This window comes from Lucilia sericata, unplaced genomic scaffold (assembly GCF_015586225.1).
Source record: "Lucilia sericata isolate MDLA Ls3-8-SP2 unplaced genomic scaffold, ASM1558622v1 Contig000201F_arrow, whole genome shotgun sequence".
Classification (NCBI taxonomy): Eukaryota; Metazoa; Arthropoda; class Insecta; order Diptera; family Calliphoridae; genus Lucilia; species Lucilia sericata.
Window position 1 is genome coordinate 92,331 of NW_023994229.1, and position 24,860 is coordinate 117,190.

At 30.2% G+C, this 24,860-nt stretch overlaps 3 protein-coding genes across 5 annotated transcripts in view; 1 reads left to right on the top strand and 2 right to left on the bottom strand.

The window, feature by feature from the left end:
* The window catches only part of LOC119601950, a 52,764-nt gene extending 44,517 nt beyond the window's left edge, over window positions 1-8,247 (bottom strand). The window contains exon 1 of the mRNA XM_037953244.1: window positions 8,139-8,247. The gene's annotated coding sequence lies outside the window, so the exon portion shown is untranslated. The remainder of the gene's footprint in view (window positions 1-8,138) is intronic.
* LOC119601952 (separin) overlaps window positions 1-24,860 on the top strand; it is a 55,634-nt gene that overhangs the window by 736 nt on the left and 30,038 nt on the right. Inside the window, exons 4-12 of one of the 3 annotated variants that reach the window (XM_037953259.1) lie at window positions 31-335; window positions 400-691; window positions 848-903; window positions 2,332-2,494; window positions 2,593-2,728; window positions 2,830-2,997; window positions 3,161-3,318; window positions 3,431-3,687; window positions 5,993-6,651. In XM_037953259.1, the coding sequence (XP_037809187.1) occupies window positions 31-335; window positions 400-691; window positions 848-903; window positions 2,332-2,494; window positions 2,593-2,728; window positions 2,830-2,997; window positions 3,161-3,318; window positions 3,431-3,642 (1,490 nt within the window). In that variant the 3' untranslated portion in view covers window positions 3,643-3,687; window positions 5,993-6,651. Of the gene's footprint in view, window positions 1-30; window positions 336-399; window positions 692-847; window positions 904-2,331; window positions 2,495-2,592; window positions 2,729-2,829; window positions 2,998-3,160; window positions 3,319-3,430; window positions 3,798-5,992; window positions 6,652-24,860 lie in introns of those variants that run through there. The other 2 variants (XR_005231293.1, XM_037953258.1) reach the window with 2 other exon arrangements.
* Window positions 16,849-23,374, bottom strand: LOC119601955 (protein lin-28 homolog). Its single transcript, XM_037953261.1, has 5 exons — window positions 23,257-23,374; window positions 17,430-17,542; window positions 17,254-17,365; window positions 17,010-17,194; window positions 16,849-16,944 (listed from the first exon to the last, which is right to left on the bottom strand). The coding sequence occupies exons 1-5, from the start codon at window positions 23,372-23,374 to the stop codon at window positions 16,849-16,851; spliced, it is 624 nt and encodes a 207-aa protein (XP_037809189.1).

Sequence of the window (24,860 nt, forward strand, 5' to 3'; positions counted from 1 at the left end):
TCATTGATTAATATTTTCCCTTAATGCCAGAATGGACTATTATCCAATTGTGTAAAGGTCCCCGGGCAGAAACCACCTATTCCATATTTCCCAAAATCCATGAAAGTGATGCTGCCATATATATGACCTTAATAAAACATGGCCGTAGTGCGGAATATAGTACGCCTATATGTTTGCGTTTCTCTAGTGCCGAACAAAAGAAACTTTATGAAAGTTTCGGCTGTATAGTCAGTCGTTTTCAACAATGTGTTAAAATAGATCCCAAAGAAGTTAATACCACCGAGGCTAAACGTTTCTATTGGTCACTCTTGGAGGAGCTTAATCAATTTATAGCAGTAAGCTGATTTATATAAAATTTGTAAATTCCTTAATAATTTTTTTTGGGGGTTTTTTCTTAAGACTACCTGTACGGATTTGTGCAATTTTTTCTATCCGTGGAATTTTTTATTTACTGGTATAGCCTTTTCAAAGTCTCAACAAAATCTAGCACGTCAACGTTGGTCAAAGGTTGACGAATTTTGTGATATGTATGGTTGGGAGAGTGATGCTAGGGTCTTACTATCTTTGGCTGCTTCTAATGCAGAATCTTTGGATTTAGTACAAATAGAGGATATTTGTTCTATACTTACTACAAATTCTAAGGATCATGCCATTGCATGTGATATGTTGAAAAAGATGCAAACGGAAACTGGTAAGTTTTTCATTATAGTTTTTTAATTTTAATTAATTATTTAATGGAATGTAAACGCTTTATGAGTAAAATTCATCTATATATAATTAATAATTGATCTATGGAACACTGGCTATAATAGTTATGTATCTACTCTTGTATACATTTTTCTTCTAGACAGTAGCAATGGAAACAAAGTGCAACATTTTCCATGTATTTTAATTGTTGATGAGGTATGTATTTATTTCATTTACACATTCTAGGAACTGGTCTAATCATTCTATATATTTTAGTAGCTTCCAATCTAAAACTTGCACAATTTTTCAATTCACTTTCGGATTCACATTTTGTAAAAATTATAATTTTTAGTAAATATTTCAAATTTTTATTAAAACTTTGCATTCTTAGTGCAAAAATCAAATTTTTAATGAAAAATTTAGTTTTTAGAGAAAAATTGAATTTTTGGAAAAAAATTAATTATTGTTTATTTTTTTAATTTTTAGCAAATTTCGGATTTTATATCAAAATTTTAGTGAAATTTAAAATTTTAGAAAAAAACAAGTAAGAGTGTTATATTCGGCTATGCCGAATCTTATATACCCACCATCAAACCTCGTTTGACTAGAATGAAACTTACTTATGTCGAATTTCATCTATATACTCGTATTTTTTAGGCCAGTTATAAGCGTTAAAGTAATTTTCTGATGGGGACCTTATATAAGGGGTAGGGTCAATTATGGGTCGATCCTAATATAATATGGTAGACAGAATTTGGTTCGTATTAAATTTATTTGTGTCGAATTTCATCGCTACACTCGTATTTTTAAGCCATTAATGAGCGTTAAAGTCATTTTCTGAAGGGGACCTTATATGGAGGGTAGGGTCAATTATGGACCGATCCACATAAAATTTTGCATAATGATTTTGGATCATAAGAAACTTACTTATGTCGAATTTTATCGCTATATTCGTATTTTTAAACAAGTTATGGCTGTTAAAGCTGCTTTTCGAGGGGCCACTTGTATGGGGGCTATCAGAAAATGTGGACCGATATTGCCCATTTTCAATACCAAACAAACCTTACCTGTAAGAAATATTTATGTGAAATTTCAACCCTCTAGCTCTTTCCATTGGGACTCTATCGTGCTTTCAACAGACAGACACACAGACGGACAGACATGGCTAGATCGACTTAGAATTTAATGAGGACCCAGAATATATATACTTTTGTGGGTCTATGACCAATATTTCGATGTGTTACAAACGGAATGACAAAATCAATATACCCCCCATCTTTTTTGATGGTGGGTATAAAAACACTGAAAACTTTACTCAGTGAAAATTTGAATTTTTTGAATTTTTAGTAAAAAATTGAATTTGTATTTTTAATAATAAATTAATTATTTAAAAATATGCAGTTTTAAATCAATAATCGAATGTTTAACTTTTTACAAAAAATAAAATTTTTTAATTTGTTACAATTGTCTTAGAAACAACTTTTTCCTTAATAGTAAGAAGGAAACTTATAGATGCGTGCACGTTCAAACACTTTCTATTGAAAAGACATTAATTGATCTAGACCCCAGACTATCTTTTCCCTCTTTGAATATATTACAAAAATGCTTTACTAACATACTTCAAAATCAATTTCATTACCTTAGCGCCTAGATCATTTCTTTTGGGAAGAAATCAATGTTCAACAAGAGTTTACCCGTGTTAATTCCATACAATGTCTATATCGTTTATATCATTATTACAAATCGGACATAAAACAAGGTTATTTATGTGTCAATATAACAGATGGTTGTTGCCTACTAAATCCAGGTTGGTATCAACTAAATAAAAAAAAAAATAACAAAATATTCCATTTCCAACAAATTTTCTAACAATTTCTATATACTTTTGTCGTTTCAATGAACTAGATAAAAATTTACCCAAAATGGAGTCACGTATGGTTAGTTTTTTTGAATATTGGACACCGCATTGGACAATGTTAGTGGGACAACGACCGAACCAAGATGAACTCTTCAATAAGTATTTAAGTCGCAGTTGTTATGTGTACGTTTCAATATACAATTGTATATGTATATTGAGGGCAGCATATGTGTGCATAAGTTTATGAGTGTGTGTGTCTAAGATGAAATCTTATTTTCTTGCAGCTATGCTGGTCATGGTTCTGGTTTACAATATATAAATGGTCGCAAAATTACCAAACATCAAATGCATTGTGTGGTTTTTTTATTTGGTTGTGATTCCTCACGTCTACATTCAAGTGGCCTGTATAGTGAATTAGTAGGACCTCATTTGTACTATCAGGCAGCAATGTGGTAAGGAAACAATAAATAATGAAAACTTTTTACTTCTGAACTCTACTAAATAATTTGTATTGGTCAATGGGTTTTTTTATAACCATTTTTTTCTACTTTTCCTTTTATGCTTCATTATTTTGGTGCATGCATGAATGAACAAATGTCGTGTGTGTGTTATTAGTCCTGCGTTAGTTGGCACTTTAATGCCTGGCCTAGATTGTAATATGGATAAGATAGCCACGGAAATACTTAGTCGTTGGATTGCACCCAAATCTACAAATGTTTTGCCCTGGAATGAAATTGATGAAAGAGCCTGGATAAAAGAATTTATCATTAAACGTAAGTAGAGCAAATGTACAAATGTACTGACACATGTATGCATGTGGAAAATATTGTACTAAGCATCCAATAATTATTTCCTTTTACATTTTGCTTAAATTTATAACAATAGCCAAAACTTGTACGACTACGGCAAAGTCTAGTACAACACCACCATCTGTGGCCACCACACCCAATTATAATGTGGGTAGTTTGTGTACCATTTTAGCCAGAGTTCATCAGCGTGTGTGTGAACCAAAACTCTATAATACTGTACCCTATGTTTGTCGTGGTCTACCAGTCTGGAATTGTAATGTAGAACCACTAACTACCTCGACAACTTGAATTGAAAGTAAAAAATTCAGCAGAGAAAGGAAGCTGTCCAAACATGTAAGTCATTTAAATTTTTCTATTTAGTTTTTATTTAGAAGAATTATGAATGAATACGCTTAACAACAGTAATACAAGTTTCACTGAAATAAAATAAATCAAATAATATATTTTTCAAATTTTCAAATGTTTTCTAAATTTTAAAGCATTCTCTATATATTGGGCTTCTCTGCATATAAGTTTTAAGATGTGTTGGTACTATGCTTTTATCAAAAGTTCGGCTTTATCACTGTAGTTTCAACTATAGCGTAGTCTATAGCTTAGCCTTTAGTCTAGTCTATAGTCTAGTATATAGTCTAGTCTATAGTCTAGTCTATAGTCTAGTCTATAGTCTAGTCTAAAGTCTAGTCTATAGTCTAGTCTAGTTTATAGTCTAGTCTATATTCTAGTCTATAGTCTAGTCTATAGTCTAGTCTATAGTCTAGTCTATAGTCTAGTCTAGTTTATAGTCTAGTCTATAGTCTAGTCTATAGTCTAGTCTATAGTCTAGTCTATAGTCTAGTCTATAGTCTAGTCTATAGTCTAGTCTATAGTCTAGTCTATAGTCTAGTCTATAGTCTAGTCTATAGTCTAGTCTATAGTCTAGTCTATAGTCTAGTCTATAGTCTAGTCTATAGTCTAGTCTATAGTCTAGTAGTCTAGTCTAGTAGTCTAGTCTATAGTCTAGTCTATAGTCTAGTCTATAGTCTAGTCTATAGTCTAGTCTAGTCTATAGTCTAGTCTATAGTCTAGTCTATAGTCTAGTCTATAGTCTAGTCTATAGTCTAGTCTATAGTCTAGTCTATAGTCTAGTCTATAGTCTAGTCTAGTCTATAGTCTAGTCTATAGTCTAGTCTATAGTCTAGTCTAGTCTAGTCTATAGTCTAGTCTATAGTCTAGTCTATAGTCTAGTCTATAGTCTAGTCTATAGTCTAGTCTATAGTCTAGTCTATAGTCTAGTCTATAGTCTAGTCTATAGTCTAGTCTATAGTCTAGTCTATAGTCTAGTCTATAGTCTAGTCTATAGTCTAGTCTATAGTCTAGTCTATAGTCTAGTCTATAGTCTAGTCTATAGTCTAGTCTATAGTCTAGTCTATAGTCTAGTCTATAGTCTAGTCTATAGTCTAGTCTATAGTCTAGTCTATAGTCTAGTCTATAGTCTAGTCTATAGTCTAGTCTAGTCTAGTCTATAGTCTAGTCTATAGTCTAGTCTATAGTCTAGGTCTATAGTCTAGTCTATAGTCTAGTCTATAGTCTAGTCTATAGTCTAGTCTATAGTCTAGTCTATAGTCTAGTCTATAGTCTAGTCTATAGTCTAGTCTATAGTCTAGTCTATAGTCTAGTCTATAGTCTAGTCTATAGTCTAGTCTATAGTCTAGCTATAGTCTAGTCTATAGTCTAGTCTTTAGTCTAGTCATAGTCTAGTGTCTAGTCTATAGTCTAGTCTATAGTCTAGTCTATAGTCTAGTCTATAGTCTAGTCTATAGTCTAGTCTATAGTCTAGTCTATAGTCTAGTCTATAATCTAGTCTATAGTCTAGTCTATAATCCGATTTGTAGTAGTTTTACTTAAAATTTTAATTTCTAGAGATAATTTTTTAAAAGTATATCATTAGGGGTTAAAGAGATTTCCACATTTAGTACATGGCTTAAATTGTAATTATTGTTCTCAACTAAAATCCATTTGCATTACTAAGTTTTATTTGCTTTTCCCTATTCACTACTATTTGTCTACGACAGCAACAAGAATAAAAATAAATAAAAAGTTTTCTTTTTGTATAAGAATTCTAAATTAAATCTTAAGTTTCTGCTTCTTCTTCTCTCTCTAACACTTGCATTTTTTACTTAACTTCTCAGCAGCAGTGTCACTTCCGCTTCACCTAGTTTTATTAGCATTATTTAAAATGTTTGTGTAGTTGTTGTATTAGTCTTCTCATGTACCTACTTTTTCTTTGCATTAAAATACTCTTTCTAAAAAAGGGATTGCTTGTGTTAATGATTATGCAATAATAAATTTTATTTCATTTTCTATACTGCATTATGCCAACAACGAAAAACTAAAAAGAAATTGAGAGTAATGTGATTTTCTATGACTTTGAGCGCTAAATCAATTTTGTTTTTTGCATTGTTTCTCAATACTTGCACTATTCTAGTTTAATATTAAGTATACTATTCAGTAGTATTCAGCAATTATTCAATGTTCAGTTGCTTTCTTTCTTTCACTCAGTTCTCGGTAGAAAGCAAAAGGCTACATTAAAATTTAATTAAAATCAGTGATCTGTTAACATGTTAAAAAGTTAAATATAATAATAATGTACTTTTCTAAGTTTGCTCTAGTTCTCGAAAAAAAAACTCTACGACATCTTTTTAAGTAGTTTGTATAAGTTTGTGTGAGAAATAAAACTTTGTTCTTGCACGACTTAAGGAAACTATACACACACACTACACTCTACATACTACAAATTCGTAATGAAATGCAAATGTTTTCCTTGTTGTTAAATACTACAACAGCAACGAACGACAACATATTATCATACGTATTATTCGTATTATATATTCATATTCCTGTACATACAACGAATGCAGATGATGATGATGATGAAACTACTTGAGATGTGTAACCATTTACACTAACACACTTAAAAATGTGAATGGATACAACAATGACTACAACGACCAACAAACATGAACCGGAGATAACCTGAAACCCAAAAAAGGAAGACACAAGAATCGATACTTGCTTGTCATCCATCTAGGAACAAAAAATATATTTTATATATAAAAAATATATATATAATCATAAAAAAAGAAAACTGAATAAAATAATATAAAATTGTACCCAAGGCGAATAAAAAAAAGAAATGAAATGCAACAAAAAAGTCGTAGCATGTGTATTGAAAGCACATTATGTTAGTAAGGATGTGCTACATGTTCTCTCTACACACACACACACACGCTGCCTTGTATTTATATTGAAAAGGAAATAATATATAAATGTTATAATATACGAGATGTTTACAAGCCTCACATCAAAAACAAAATATATTTTTTTATTATTATTATTATGAAGAAGGACCATATACTAAATATGTGAAATATTCTATATTATGTACTTATACTTTTGTGCCACAAACACTACAAACCATCTTAAAAAAGAATTAAATCTTTAGGAAATAATAAGTAAAACAAATTACAAAATTATCCCACTTTGTTTATGATGTTTGTAATTAGATTGTCATTAGGTTCTTTAACTTGACTATAAACCTCTTGCGAACTTTTTTATATGAATTATTCTCTTTCCTTTAACAGAAATTCTTATCAGTTTATTATTATCTAAAATGCATATTATAATATTTTACTATAAATAGTTAACATTTTTATACGTAGATTGTTACTCTTAATTCAAGTGTTATTTATAATGTCAAGTATAATTTAGATTAAATACCATATTATGCAGTTAATTAATCTATTGAAAATTTTGCCTTGCAAATAAAATAAATTAGGGGTAAAACATTTGAATATTTTTATACCCTACAACACTATAGCGGGGGAGGGTATTATGCATTTGAGCTGAGGTTTGTAACACCCAAGAATACACCCTCCTTAAAGTATACCAATCGAATCACTTTCTGAGTCGATTTAACTATGTCCGTCCGTCCGTCTGTCTGTCTGTCCGTCTGTGTGTCCATGTAAACTTTGCGCGCACAGGTCGCAACTTCCAAGATAATTTTATGAAATTTGGCGCATACTCTTATTTTGCCCTATCCCCTATACAAAGTCCTCTTCAGAGAATCACTTGAAGGTCAAAATTCACTTATAAACGCTAATATCCCGATCACTAAGTAAAAGTTATCCCAACTTTAACACCTAAATGAGCAAATGAGTCAAGGAGGAGTCATCCCAATTTTAACATCAAACTATGAAAGACACCATAAATACTGCGGTTTTAAAGGCATCACTGTCACAGCTAAGGTCGGGATGCAGCCACAGCTTTAACGTCTACATGTCCCGCATAGACCGTGCAGTCCCTTATGTATGCCAAGCATGTGATCGGTGATATCCCTTCATATTTAACTGTCTATCTCAGCCTACTTTATGTAGTAATTTATGGACTTATCCAGCATAAGTTGCTTAAATTTGTAGGCTTAGACCCCCGGATAAAAAATTGCGTAGTTTTACTTGTTACATTAACAACAAATTTATAAAAGTTATAAACAAACTTTTGTTGAAATCAGACATTCTTTTAAAACAAGCTTATATTTTGAGATTTTTTAAAACAATTTTTAAGAATAAATACTCTCAAATAACTGTCATCAACACATATTGTATAAATCTCTCTCAAGTATGATGATGGGTTTGATATTAAATGTAGCAGACAAGTTTTCTTTTTTTTCTAGTTTTCAAAATATAATGAATCGATTTTTTTTTTGTATTTTACACACAAAAAAAAAAAAATAATAATAATAAACTTACCTGATTCTAATTTCACTTATCCTTTAATATTTTTGTAGACAGTAAAATATTTTCTATACGACGGGCTTTTTCTTTCAAATGATTTTCAATTTAAAACCAACACTAAAGTGTTATGTTTTTTTTAATTATGTTATTTTTAATTAAATTAAAGAGGATTTTTTAAATATTTTATTTTTCCATTATTTTTGTTTTATTATTTATTGCTGCTTTTTTTCAACTTTGTTCTGCAATTTTATATACATATACATATATATTTTTTTATTATTTTAATAATGAATTTTTGTGCACCTTTTTAAAAGCGAACAGAAAGAAATAAAAAAGTCAACACAGAAATGTATTAATGGATGCATGAATGAATGACTGAATAAAATTGTAGCAATGAGGGTTTTAATTTTCTATGAATATTTTAAAGCAGTTGTTCTTAATGTATTTTAAAGGAATACTTTTATTGAAAACTGGGCCAAGTAAAGTGTTTAAGGATGTGTAAGAGTTAGGTTCATATATTTTTTTCTTTCCTAATTTGTTATGTTTCTCGAGTCAAGCAGACATCTGTAAAAGATCTAAAGTTATATATTATTCTAAATGGACATTTGTAATTGAGAAACATAATGATCAAGATGAGTCTTTCATTTCGTTTGCAATTTCTGCAATATAATCATCCTATCCTATAAAATATCAAGATCTTTACAGATAGTCGATTACGATATGTCCGCCTGTCAATCTGTATGTTTGTTGAAATCAATTATCTGAAGACAGATGAGTGTTTCATTCCGTTTGCAATTTCTACAATGTAATTCAGTCCTATAAAATATCTGGATCCTTACGGATAGTTGATTAACTATTTCCGTCTATATATCTGTATGTTCGTTAAAATCTAAATAGATTTATATACATATTCAACCATATTATTTAATAATTCTATCAGAAATGATTTTGAGAAGTTTCCTATCCTAATAATAACGGAGATATAGTAAATATTACGAAACAATTTATGAAATAAGAATTTTTGTTATTATGTACATAGGAACTGTGCTGACATCATGGCGTTCCCACGACAATTGGATTTCCACTCCAGAACGACCAGATTCCCAACCCATTGCCTTCACAGTTGTATCAACGGAAAGTTGTAACAGATATATTGTTATTTGTTGTTGTATTTAGTTTTTATACATAAGAGGTGAATGACTCGTCAGACCTGGAAAATTAGTACTTTTTGATATCGAACATTTTCGCAATAATATAATAGTATGTACATATTATAGTATATAGTCTAGTCTATAGTCTAGTCTATAGTCTAGTCTATAGTCTAGTCTATAGTCTAGCCTATAGTCTAGTCTATAGTCTAGTCTATAGTCTAGTCTATAGTCTAGTCTATAGTCTAGTCTATAGCCTAGTCTATAGTCTAGTCTATAGTCTAGTCTATAGTCTAGTCTATAGTCTAGTCTATAGTCTAGTCTATAGTCTAGTCTATAGTCTAGTCTATAGTCTAGTCTATAGTCTAGTCTATAGTCTAGACTATAGACTAGACTATAGACTAGAGTCTATAGTCTAGTCTATAGTCTAGTCTATAGTCTAGTCTATAGTCTAGTCTATAGTCTAGTCTATAGTCTAGTCTATAGTCTAGTCTATAGTCTAGTCTATAGTCTAGTCTATAGTCTAGTCTATAGTCTAGTCTATAGTCTAGTCTATAGTCTAGTCTATAGTCTAGTCTATAGTCTAGTCTATAGTCTAGTCTATAGTCTAGTCTATAGTCTAGTCTATAGTCTAGTCTATAGTCTAGTCTATAGTCTAGTCTATAGTCTAGTCTATAGTCTAGTCTATAGTCTAGTCTATAGTCTAGTCTATAGTCTAGTCTATAGTCTAGTCTATAGTCTAGTCTATAGCCTAGTCTATAGTCTAGTCTATAGTCTGGTCTATAGTCTAGTCTATAGCCTAGTCTATAGTCTAGTCTATAGTCTAGTCTATAGTCTAGTCTATAGTCTAGTCTATAGTCTAGTCTATAGTCTAGTCTATAGTCTAGTCTATAGTCTATAGTCTAGTATATTCTAGTCTAAGTCTATAGTCTAGTCTATAGTCTAGTCTATAGTCTAGTCTATAGTCTAGTCTATAGTCTAGTCTATAGTCTAGTCTATAGTCTAGTCTATAGTCTAGTCTATAGTCTAGTCTATAGTCTAGTCTATAGTCTAGTCTATAGTCTAGTCTATAGTCTAGTCTATAGTCTAGTCTATAGTCTAGTCTATAGTCTAGTCTATAGTCTAGTCTATAGTCTAGTCTATAGTCTAGTCTATAGTCTAGTCTATAGTCTAGTCTATAGTCTAGTCTATAGTCTAGTCTATAGTCTAGTCTATAGTCTAGTCTATAGTCTAGTCTATAGTCTAGTCTATAGTCTAGTCTATAGTCTAGTCTATAGTCTAGTCTATAGTCTAGTCTATAGTCTAGTCTATAGTCTAGTCTATAGTCTAGTCTATAGTCTAGTCTATAGTCTAGTCTATAGTCTAGTCTATAGTCTAGTCTATAGTCTAGTCTATAGTCTAGTCTATAGTCTAGTCTATAGTCTAGTCTATAGTCTAGTCTATAGTCTAGTCTATAGTCTAGTCTATAGTCTAGTCTATAGTCTAGTCTATAGTCTAGTCTATAGTCTAGTCTATAGTCTAGTCTATAGTCTAGTCTATAGTCTAGTCTATAGTCTAGTCTATAGTCTAGTCTATAGTCTAGTCTATAGTCTAGTCTATAGTCTAGTCTATAGTCTAGTCTATAGTCTAGTCTATAGTCTAGTCTATAGTCTAGTCTATAGTCTAGTCTATAGTCTAGTCTATAGTCTAGTCTATAGTCTAGTCTATAGTCTAGTCTATAGTCTAGTCTATAGTCTAGTCTATAGTCTAGTCTATAGTCTAGTCTATAGTCTAGTCTATAGTCTAGTCGATAGTCTAGTCTATAGTCTAGTCTATAGTCTAGTCTATAGTCTAGTCTATAGTCTAGTCTAGTCTAGTCTATAGTCTAGTCCATAGTCTAGTCTATAGTCTAGTCTATAGTCTAGTCTTTATAGTCCAGTCTATAGTCTAGTCTAAAGTCTAGTCTATAGTCTAGTCTATAGTCTAGTCTATAGTCTAGTCTATAGTCTAGTCTATAGTCTAGTCTATAGACTAATCTATAGTCTTGTCTATAATCTAGTCTCTATAGTCTTTAGTATAGCCTATAGACTAGCCTAGTCTATAATTCTGTTTATAGCATAGTCTACTATGTAGTCAACAGTCTATAGTCTAGTTTGTAGTCTAGCGGAAAATTAGTTTAGTGCTTTTAAACTTATTAATAATAATCATTACCAATTGAATATTTATTCGGACTTAAATTTAAGTCTCACTTGGGAAAACATTTTCTAAATCAATTTTTATTGGACACAACAGCATTATAGAACGGAAATTGGCTTTTTATAATTCCCACATTCAATTTCTTCAAAACTTGTGAGATTGTTGATAAGAAGCCGTAGTGGGCTCGAAAAACTTATAACTCGAAAAACTTATAACAACAAAACTTATAAGATCTAAAAAAATTAACAATTCACAATCTATATCAATTTATAAAAGTATCCCGATAAAAGTTTAGTATAAAAATATTTAAATCAAAAATTTTAAACCACTAGTCAAAATCCCGTTTAAGAACCCCTGCTTACAACGTAAAACTCAAGTATTTTCTTTATGATGATTCTAACATTATTAAGTGTTGCATAGTGGCCTATTAAAATTATAAGGCAGAGGTGTAAAACAGAAAAAATGTGCCACTAACAAACACCAACAAAGCCAACTGATTAAAAGAAAAGAACCAGCTTTTTATGGGAGTGCCTTTAAGGTTTTTCTACTTTTTATCTTCGTTATTTTTTTACATTTTTTGTTGTAGGATTTTGCATGTCTTGCGTTAATAATTTTCTTGCGATTTTCTTACGAATCCTTTAGTTTTAGTTGTTGTTGTTGTTAATGTTGCTACAATATTTCATTTCTCTAGAGGTTTTTATAACATTATTCATTTATTGTTTTTTATTATAAAAAAATAGAATAAAAAGGATTTATTAAAACAATAGATAGACGTGTATTCTGATGATGTCAAGGAAAATGTTGATTGTTGTTGTGTTGTTTGTTGCTGCTTTTGTTGTTGTTGTTATTGTCTTTTATAATTGTGTTGTTTTTGTTTTAGGAATTCAGTTTTTGGGTCATGGCAATCTTTAGAAAAAGGGTTAACATACGATTTGTTGTTATTTCAAGGGAATACAATTCAATTGTTCTTGCAGAGTAGAGCATAGAAACATTTTTTCCTTACACTTGTCGGTTTTTTCCCTCCAAAAATGTGTGTATGTGTGCGTGTGTGAGTGGTAGGTGTAGTGGTTGCACTACTGCCATCACTGCTTCTTATGCTGCTTTTAGTACAAGTATATATGGAGGAGCACTCTTCAACATGATATAAAAATATAATCTGAACAAACTCAATAACTCATGGCTTACAACGTTAAAGCTTAAACACACGCCCTTTTGCTGCTGCTTACACTTACTGAACTAAACTAACTGACTGACTGACAGACTGGCAGACTGACTCTACATATTCATTCATTCAACTTGTATCATGGATTTCATGGTGTAAAGATAGATAGAGCTCCTGTTTTTTTTTTTTTTTTTGAAATCCTTATTTCTGTTGTTTTTCTTGTTGTGTTCTTGTGTGTGTGTCTTGTCTTGTTGTGTATCCTCATCAGTGTACGCATTTTCCTAGTAGGGTATGATGATTATGTAATGTAGGTTGAAGTATTTTAACGACAAAAACCAAAAGAATATAAAAAAATAACGAAACCAATATCAAGGAATTTTAACTATAAATCTTACAAAAATTGTTGTTGTTTTCAATGTTAGTTTTAGTTTTTAACAAAAACAAATGAAGCTTTAACAAAAACTATTTTATAGCCCCAAACACAACACTTTGAAATATATTTTTTAAATTTTAACACAACTTTTTTTTAAAAAAAGTTTTACATTTTTAAAAAAATTATTAAATTTTTGTTATCTTTAAAAATTTGCTTAATTTTTAAATGATTTATTTCTTTAAAAGCAAATATTCTTTTGTTTATGTTATTTTAACACTTATTTAATTTAATTTTTTAATTTGTAAAAAATGTTTTAATTTTCTTTTTATTTTGTTATTTTAATATATTCCGTCCTTATTATTAGTCGCGTTTGTATGCTGGCACAGTCGAATTATAACTGTGGTGCTGCAACTATTTTGCGCGTTAGCTGATTTTGCATCCTTTTTGAGTTAGAAGGAAAGCTATCATTAGATGTTGTTGTAGTTGCTGTTGCCTGTTTTTTACAAATGTGCGCTTGTTTGTACGTCCATTACAATGTGACATCCGTTGGCTTTTGGCCAAGCCTTATACTCTAAAGGCTCTCCTTAAAAAAGAGAAACTACCACAACTGACAACATCACATGGGGGGGAAAAAATAAGTAAATAAATGTAGAAGAAATAAAAACAAAATAAATAAGCAAAAACAACAATAACATAAATAATAATCATATTACAAATAGTTAAAATTTCTTTCATTCAAAGCCTTATGCCGCATACACTCCACAAAAGTTTTCCTTTGTCCAAAAGAACATTTCGTTTCTTACTTAAGGATGTTTGTTTACTTGTGAGTGTGTTGTTATTCTCTACGTTTGACTGTATGTCTGTCCATTCAACCATCTACTACTATTTTGTGCTTAAAAGTTGCCTACTTTTTTGTTTTCACTCGATTTGGTTTTTAGGGGGTGTTGTTGTGGTTGTGGTGGCTTGCATCGGCTTCTCGGTTGTACGCGTTAAAGGATTCTGCGTTGCCGTAGCATTAAATAAACAAACAATGAAACTAATGTAAAATTCCTACAATGTGTGTAACATTTTTAGCACGTGACAAATGTTTTGTTAAGCTTTCTTATCAGTTGCTTTTTATGCGCATGTTGTCTGTGTCTATTATAAGCTTTTGGTATAGTAAATGTTTTAAATGGCTATCAGGGGTTTTACTTGAGCTTTCAAATTGATACAATTTTGTACTGAAATTAAAATAATTATAATTTCCGTTATTTTTTTAACAACAATGGAGAACGTTTAGGAAAGTGCTTATTAATCAAAGCTTTTTGAAATTTAAACTTTGCTAATATTTCAATTATCTTTTTGTTATTTAGATGTTTAAGGCAAAGATTTTTATTAACGTGCTTATTAAATTTTATCAAAATTTAAATACAATTTTTAACCAAACTTTTCTCAATTTCAATTTTGATAAAACTTTTTTTGGTAATAATTTGGATCTGTGTAAAAAATCGAATTTTTAATGGAAAATAGAGAAAAAAAAACAACTACTTCAAATTCTTGAATAGCTTCCATTGAACTAGGGATTTCAAAAGATATTGTACGATTATAATCCATCAACTCTTTCTAGAAACTAATCCCAAACTTGGCAATTCCGAACAAATTACTGAGATAAGAACTAGTTCCTAAAAAAGGTGTGTTTCCCTAGATCTACTTCTTAGAGAGTGACAAATTCGAACCATTCCATTGATTGAATGTCCGTTTCATAATGCATCCTCAAAACCAGTTCCACAGGTGACAATTGCAAACAAAGTACTAAAGTACTACTCACTACTTCCAGATTTAAATCAGCCGATTTGATTCACAATATTTCGGATATTTTTGAGGCATAACTGAGATAGCTCATCCAAACCAGAGAAAGCAGCAAAGCCGAAACAATGTTCTCTACTTTCATTGAATGTTGGGCAATAACAAAGGAGGTGAGGTATTGTTTTCTCTTCCTCCTCATTATGACAACTCCTACAGTAGTCGTTATATTCGAGACCCATTCTTCTCACGTAATTGCTAATTGTACAGTGTTCCTTTATGACTTTCCCTACGGAAGCTTAACAATAAGCTTGAGCTGGGAGCATCGTATAGAGGCCAAATTAACCTCGAAGTTAAACAGTTGGTTTCGTTACAGCATTGGCTGAGTGGAACTCGGTTACTGAATTCCTAGCAGGAATTCGTATATGGAAGCGTTTGTCGTAACGAACCACATGCGTTTAGTCTGATTGTAGAATTAAGGACCAGTGGAATCGCCACCGGGTCAGCTGGTAACTAATTAGCAGGGCCTTCGTAGGCGTCCTCCTCATTGCTCCCGTGCATTGTTTCGTAGGGTGCACAATGAGAAGCGCTTTTCATTGCCTGCCATCATATGATAACACAATAGAACATTATGGGCTTAACAACTGCTTTAAAGTTCCAGTTCATACATTTAGGGTTAAGGCCTAATTAGAAGCCACCGTTCTCTTACAGGTGTAAATAGCTATATTAGCCTTATTAATCCTGTTTTGTATAGATTTCATGCAATGTATCAAGTAAATTATCAGATATCAATACCTTAACATTGTCAGGATAAGCGACAGTCTTAGTTCTCCTTTTATCAAATTCAGTTAGCAAAGACTTCATAGCCACATTTCAGAGTAAGGGAGACAGAACTATCCCCCCCCCTGGGATGTGCCACGACTGGCAAGTTTTGAAACATTGACTCCACTAATGGGCCTATTACTCAGAAGTTCTTTAATAAGCTGCTGAGTTTGGGGAAAATGCTTTCGGTTGATATAGCTGTCGCTGGATTAACAATCTTTGGACGAGTATGACTTGGGTCGTTTAGGATCGAAGATCCAATTGTCATGGGAAAGCTTCTATTTTAGTAAAACTATAAAAATGGAAAAATGTTGAACTGTCTCTCAAAAATAGTGATAATTATAACTGAAAGGGAGTCATATACAAAACGTTTACTGAGTACCAGTTCCGAATATGATATTTTTAAATACAAATCGTAGATCTTAACGCTAAACACATAATAAATTTTACTTTAATTTCTAAAAAAATATTTCAAATCCTTCAACTTTCTAAGTATTTGTTATAGACATATCAATAAATACGATAAATTGTAGTAAAAGTTTAGAAAAAGAAACTCTAAACATGTATACGTACAATAAAATGATTTCTTTTTCTCAGTATGACACTCGACATACAAAGAAAAATATCATAATGGATTGAAAATGGATTTGAGCAAATACAAAAAAAAAAGTAAAGAAATAACTTCAACTTCTTTAATACAAATATGTACAAAAATGAATGTATGTATGTTTCATACATAGAAATATAAAAGTTTCATTTAGAGTTTTTTAAACTTTTGTTTTAAGACTTTTAACACAGAATACAAACTGTGTATAGGGAAGTTGATTTGTAAAAGAAATAAGTTTTAAAATATAAATAACACTAAATTTAAGAAAAAAAGTCTTTTATTAAGTAAAAATAATTTATAAACTAAAACTATTTATTTGCAAAACTCTTTCTTATATGTATATACAAACTTTTTTACTACAAATATCTAGTTTGGAGAAATAGTGAGGTATGTAGTTTTAATAGGATTACATTTACGGAACTATATTTTAAAACATTTTATTTTTTACTTTAATCCTGAGTTTTAAAAAACTATATTTTTATAAATGGTTTTACTGTCTTATTAAATATCTACTAAAATTATAAACTAAATTGTACTTTGTATATTTAGCCTCATTTTTTTTTCTGTTAAATTAGCATTAGACCATAAAAAAAAGAATTGCCAAAAGTTGTACTAATATTTCCATTATCCTTTTAAATTTTCTCTATCAAATAATGTTATCTGCCTTCACCTTGTTGGTTATTCGCTTCATTTTCACTGTTAAAGGAATGTTCATCTTTCGAGGAATGTTGTAGAGAGTTGTTTGAGGAATTCTGGGAAAAATATTTAATAAAATAAAAAAAAATAAAATTTAAAATATGTTGTCTTTAAAACTAACCTGTTTGGTGGGACAATTAGCAAATAAATGATCGTCTTGTTTACACAAATGACAACGTTTAGGCTGAGGTCCCAAATGACATTTCGAAGCAATATGATTAGCAAATTCACCACAATTATAGCAGCGTACACGACGATGACGTTTTTTGGTACGCGGTCGAAAGGTGCTGCCATGACAATCGGAACCTTTAAAAGAGTAATAAGTTTATAATTGTTGTAATATTTGCTAAATTAGTTTAACTTACCATGACTGCCAGATACACGTGTAGCCTCTAGACCTCTTTCAGTTAAATGACATTCAAATTCAACATCTTCTTGTTCTCCCAATGAGCGAAATCCAGTCATTTGTATGACACTCTAATTATAAATAATTTTTAGGTTAAAAATTTGTAATTAAAATTCAAATGAAAGTTAAACTTACTTGGTGTACAAACACTTCCTGGCCACCATCATTGGGTGTTATAAAACCCCAACCTTTGGCCACATTAAACCATTTGCATTTGCCATAACGAACTCCTTCGGTTTCATAAGGTTCTGAAATTAATAAAAGAAAGATATTAAATTAATAATTAATTAGACTTTTTTAATATTTTAATAAGTATCCGATATCAAAAAAATTTTATCCATTTTCTAGATTGCATGTCGACTCTATAAAGATACCGTTAGACTAGTTTCAAAGGCGATAATTTCAATAAAAAATCATTGGTGTTAACGTGAAAGTAGAATGCAATTAGAACTAGTTAATCTACAAAACTTAACTGATATAAAAAACCTTAATCTGAATCACTCACTGAATCACTCAACTTGAAGGTCAAAGTTTATAAAATTAGATTTTCATTATGCTTTTTATTCAACACTATAACTTGAGTAACTTGTAACTTGGCAAGATAGATAGATAGATAGATAGATAGATAGATAGATAGATAGATAGATAGATAGATAGATAGATAGATAGATAATAGATAGATAGATAGATAGATAGATAGATAGATAGATAGATAGATAGATAGATAGATAGATAGATAGATAGATAGATAGATAGATAGATAGATAGATAGATAGATAGATAGATAGATAGATAGATAGAAGATAGATAGATAGATAGATAGATAGATAGATAGATAGATAGATAGATAGATAGATAGATAGATAGATAGATAGATAGATAGATAGATAGATAGATAGATAGATAGATAGATAGATAGATAGATAGATAGATAGATAGATAGATAGATAGATAGATAGATAGATAGATAGATAGATAGAAGATAGATAGTAGATAGATAGATAGATAGATAGATAGATAGATAGATAGATAGATAGATAGATAGATAGATAGATAGATAGATAGATAGATAGATAGAGTTCACTGCAGCTCAATCTGTTGGTTTTTCACAAGTCATGGAATGTAGGAATGTAAAAGTGATCAACTAACTGATTGTTTCTATTCCCATGAAACTATTTACGTGACTAGTAGCTTTTCAGTTACTTTCGCCCTATTAGACCACCTACAATTTAATCATTTCAAAGTTCTGCCTACATAATTCGTAACAATGAATGAATGAATTTCAGTTTTCAAGTATTTTCCATGTTCGTCTTTACTACGTAGTACGTCTTGAAAAATATTTTTGTTATTTTCATTTTAGTGTTTGTTTTTTTTTTTTTTTTCGTTTTCATTTCATTTCGTTTTTGTTTTGTTTGTTTTATTTTGATTACATTGCTTTTATAGCTTTCTTTCTTTATCGTCTGTACAACAACATATTCTCACGTTTGGAAAAACATACATTCTACACACACATTACACGCATTTTAAACCAACAAACATAATTATTTCGGATTAAAATGAAATTGAAAGTAAAGTATACCACCCAAAAAAAGCTTTTTAATCTAAACAACTTGTTTTAGTGGTTGTTTAATTAAACAACTTTTCATATAGTTTCCAAATTTGTAAAATTCAATCTAAATCAGATATTGTTATCATGGACCCATAAAGCACAGGTTTAATGAACAAAATTTAGATATCAGCTCTAGTTTATGATATTAAATTTTGGTTTTAAAAAATATTTATCAAATTAAAAAATCATTATTGATATTTTGAGAAAGTTGTTCAATTCAACCGGCTTAAGTTTACTTCAGATTTATACTGCCCATATCAATGTTTGTTGGGTTTAATCATTTTTCAGGCCCCTACACTCGCATACCACATATTCAGAGATCGTAAGTGGCGTCGTTATCAAAATACGATTGCCTCATTCAAAACACTGTGTCCCCGACCAACAACAAATTACGAGAATTTATTTAGTGAATTGAATGAATTTTGAACAAACATTTGAATTTGAATGCGAGTGAGTATGAATGGAATGCGTTGCAGATGGAATGTTGTTGTTGAATATTTCCGTATATGCTAGTGTGTGTATATGAAAAGAGATAATATTGTTGTTGTTTTGGAAGCAAAACTAATTCAAGTACACATGTACTACCACTAACAATGGCTTTAAAATATTAGAAAAACTTTAAACTATTTGATTGAAATCTATCTTTGCTTATTCCCAACAAAATCCTTTCTTCCACATAGACAAACCCCGAAACTTTGCATATTCTAACAATGAAGAGACACATACACACGGTGGCCTAAACATACAATTTTTTATTTATTTTAATTAACTAGCTTCTTGCTCATAGATCGATCGGTGAGTGGTTGAAAGCTTGTTAGAGAAAAAAACGTGTTTGTTCTAATTTTTTTCTTATTATTACAAACAACGTAAGCTTTTTTCTAGTTGTTTTTGTTATTGCTTTCATAGTTTTGGGATTAATATTAGAAAAGAAACCAGTTTATGTGTCTAAAAAGAAATACGCAGCTCAGCACGCATATCATTCATACGTACATATGTTTATGGGAGTCTATTGGTGGGAATCTGTTTCGTTTCGATAGTTCTGTTCGAGAAAACTGAAATATGTATGTAGTTTGTCATTTACATTTGAGTTAAGTTTAATTTGTCTCTGTGTTGTTTATTTCATTTAAGAAATCTTTATGATGATCATACGCTTGTAGATAGTGCTGTGAGCTTGTAGCCATCTTGATTCCTGTGTTAAAGGAAACGCATGAATCTCATAGTTCGCACGGTAGTTTAAATTATGTGAATATTGTTTAACAAGTTAATATTAATTAGTGATATACCATCTCTTTGCATTTATTAATGTTCTTGAAGTGGTTGAGGACTATTTATCCTTTCAGAAATCCTTTAAGAAATTTTTTTTAAAATTTTATATCGTGATGAATTAACTGAAAATTTTATAATTTTCTGCAGGATATTCTTTATCTATGATTTTAAAGCATCAAATATCTTCGTGATAAAAATTTTATTCTATTAGACATGCTTTCGATAATTTTGGTATTTGAATTAAATATTATTAAATAACTTTGTGTTCGAGATATATGTTTTTTTAGGGATTTTGCTTATATCTTTTGAATTATGCACATAATTTGGAATTAGTTATTGTCAAATAAATAAGGTCAACAAAATTTTAAGGCAACTCGAAGGGAGATATCATATCAAGTATGGCCAAAAAACGTCTCAAATATGGCCATGACACGATATCTTAAAAACCTGATGAGATGGATTCAGATTCCAGATGCGGATCCTTTAGAATTTGGGTTTTGACTTTTTTTTAAATAACGTAAACGTCTATTACAAGATCTATGAGAAATATTTTAATGTTAGTATGTATGTATGTGCTTCGACTATAAAAGTATTGTTCAAAGTACGATTTAGCTTGACCGACCAAACGTTCGGATTCGATGTTTGGAAGTAAGCTCTCAATAATCTGCAAACTAATAGAATACGTTACAAATAAAACTATAAATTTAATATTTAAAGACCTTTTACGAAGCTACACTTCATATCTCGTAAGATACGTCACTGATTGAAATCGAAAAGCAAAAGAAAACTCACCATAAAGGTTTTAGAACCCATGGAATACATATATTTTTTTTTTTCATAAGCTAGACTCATCACAATATATATACCGAAATTCAAGAGATGGGCAAAACGTATTTCAACTAATAAATTTTTCACAAATATTGCTGATATTTTAAAACAGCACCCTTGAGTTGATCACTCTAGCGATATCGTATCGATGTCGTTATAATTTCTTTCTAATGTTTCTACTATAAATCTCGAAAACTCGAAAATATACCTAAGTACTACAAATTTCAAATTACAGACAAACTTCGATATAATGAATCTCAAGGGGATAGCAAAATACTTCGTTATAAATACGCGAATAACGCTATAAATATGTATCAGTGAAACTTTGACATAACGAAATTACAAGAAATACGAATATAGTTATAACGATACTAAAGTTTTTGTATCTAAAGTCTATTCTATCCAAAAATATTAGTAACAAACAAAAAAGTACAGTCGGGCCTGGCCGACGATATGATATGAATTATTCTAAATCGATTAGATTGATCGATTTATGATGGGTGTAGGACCTATATTTGTGCGTTTTTTATTCCATATAAAACATTATAGAAATTTTGGGCCCCTCTTCCCGATCGTTGATTAAAACTTTGAACGGAGCTTTGTAGTCTTCTTCCAAATCTAGGTATTAGTTCCAATATTGATTTTGGCAGCAATTTTTTTTGGGAAAATCTTTTTCGATCGCATACAGATATAAAACAAGTCTACATGAACTTTGAATTTTATATGAATATAAATCTTCATATATGTCAACACTGGACACGACTGACTTTGCTTTAAATTTCATTTTGGTTTATTTGTACTTTGTTATATAGAAGCTTTTGGGCGAATACTTCGCTATATTGAGGTTTTTTTTTAATTCAGAATTTCTTCCTTATATACAGAGGTTTTTTCAAGGGACTGAAAAAACAATTCGTAATATTGAGTTTTTCGTTATAACGAGGTTCGTTATATCGAAGTTTTACTGGGTAAAATATTCGCTTACTAATCTATGTACAAATTCTAATATGTTCCAAAAACGTATAAATATCTTCTCCAGGTGTCCATAAGAGGCACTTTATAAATGGATTTGAATATTTTGGTTTCCCTGGTCATAAACCTGGTGTAGATGTAAAACCAAGTCTAGATGATCTTTGAATTTTATATGAAGATAAATCTTCCTATATGGAAACACTGGATACGACTGACTTTGCTTTAAATTTGATTTTGTTTTATTTGGACTTCGTTATATAGAAGATTTTGGGGCGAATACTTCGCTATATTGAGGTTTTTTTAGTTCAGCATTTCTTCCTTATATAAAGAGGTTTTTTTCAAGAGATTGAAAAAACAATTCGTTTTTCGTTATAACGAGGTTCGTTAAAACGTATAAATATCTTCTCCAGGTGTCCATAAGAGGCACTTTATAAATGGATTTGAATATTTTGGTTTCCCTGGTCATAACCCAGGTGTAGATTTATTGTGTAATAAATTTTATGAAAACAATATTTTACAAAAGTTATAAAATACAGTTTTTCCTTTTCTAAATGCAAATCCAAATTTCATTACAGATACACAGAAAGAAATCGTATTTTAACTTTATTTTTCTCAATTTTAGCCTAACTCGTACTTAAAAATGTAAGAACGATTTTATTACTTAAAACTAGTAATCATTCTTAAAATAATTACACATTGAGATTTATTAAAAAAATCGAAAGAAAAAATTCTTAAAAGGAATATGAATTTCTATTTTCATAATTTTTCGATATTACGTTTTTCGATCCAATACTTTATGTTTTTAGTACAATATAATGTTTTCATAAAACTTATAATGCTATTGGGATTTATAACAGTAAAATACAATACTAGGATAAAATCTCTTATACAAAGTTCTCTTATACAAAATCATGATCACTCTCCCAACTATTATATTTAGATGCAAATAGAAATACATGTTTCTATGATTTCTAACCCCCATTACTTTATATCTAGCGCTAGAGTGTGTGTACTCATAAATTCTATTTCTGGATAATAATTTAAGGGATGATAATAATAAATGTTTTTTTCAACACATTTTGCAGTTTGAATTTTCTTACTCAACCGAACCAATAAAACAAACAATACTTTTTTGTTCTTCAATAAAAAACTCTACAACAATACAAACAGATATCTTATTGGTATTTTTCTAAAAAAAATGTGAATGGTTTTTTATGTGAGTGTATAAATAAAAATGTTAAGACCTGTTGATGCAACATAATAATTTAGAGTTTTTTAAAAACTACTTACCTATTGGAGGTCTATTAGATCCCATTGTGTTTTGTTGGAGTGTACTGTCATCAAAATTGTTAGCTGCAGCACCATTATTATCATTTTCCATATTAGCTTGATTGTTTGAATTGATCATGTTGCTTGATAAGCTTTCTTAATATTTATTATTTTTTTTAATAATTCTTTTAGTCGTCTTTTAAAATTCACTTTAAATTTGTAACTTTAGTTGCTGTTGGATTTTTTATGTTGTATTTTTTTCAATATCAAATATTTGGTTTTATCACTTAATTGTTTGTTACAAAAATGTGTGTTTTTTGGGTAATTTATTTGGATTTGTGCGTGTTTGTTATTTATTTTCTTTTACTATTCGTTCTATCCGTTTTCTAATGCACACAAATGCTACGCATGACGCACACTGACATACTGACGTTTAGTTATGTTTAACTATTTCTAAGAACCCCCGAAAAAAAGAAATAAAACTATGGGAAATATTTAAAACTATCAGCAGCAGCAGCGGCTATGGCAATAGCAATAGAGCGATCTACAAAAATAACAAGAATGAAAGGAAAAAACAACAACAAAAACAAAATATATAGAAACCATCAACATTTTATCAATACGCAGTTTGCAGAGAACTTATACATATAAATAGACACACACACATATACGCACGCATAAAAGAACCCGAAATTGGAATCCACGACCATTAGAAATAGTACATACAGTATCATCAAAGGCATCATCATCATCACATCCAAAATAACAATAACAACAACAACTCAAGTAATAAGAAGAACAATTACATGGAATAGGGCTCAGTGTTTCTTTACTTACTTACTCCATTCATTTCTTCATTCATTCATCCATAGATGTTTGGATTAGTACTTATGATACCCCAATAGTTCTGGGCCACTCGTTCGAACTATCAGTTTTATCGAAAACCTCAAAACATATTTGATTTTCACTAACCAAAACTCCTTTATGATCTTTTGAATAGAAAGTGCTTTAAGTATTAAAAATTTCAGCTGTTATGTGAATTGATGGCTTCAGAAAGTTGTAGAAATAGAATAGGACTTAAATAAATGTAGACATTACATAAAATTTAGGGAGCTATAGCGGTCCGCATTGATCTTCACGTAAAGATATATGTATATACCCCTCAAATTTTAAAATAATCGGTGTAGCGGTTCAGGTGTAATTGACTGAAAATTAAAACTTATGCGCCATATGTCGGGCAAAACTTTACAAGAACACTTATCACGATCCCTGGAACACATATTTGATAGATAGATAGATAGATAGATAGATAGATAGATAGATAGATAGATAGATAGATAGATAGGTAGATAGATAGGTAGATAGATAGATAGATAGATAGATAGATAGATAGATAGATAGATAGATAGATAGATAGATCGATAGATCGATAGATCGATAGATCGATAGATAGATAGATAGATAGATAGATACATAGATAGATAGATATATTTAAAAGAACTTGCTCTAAAAATATTGAAAAAATTCTATGGATAGCAATATCTATTGACCTTATGCCAGGACCACGTCCTCAAAAAAAATTTCATTTCATTCTAATGTCTTAAACATCTGCAGAATTTTATATA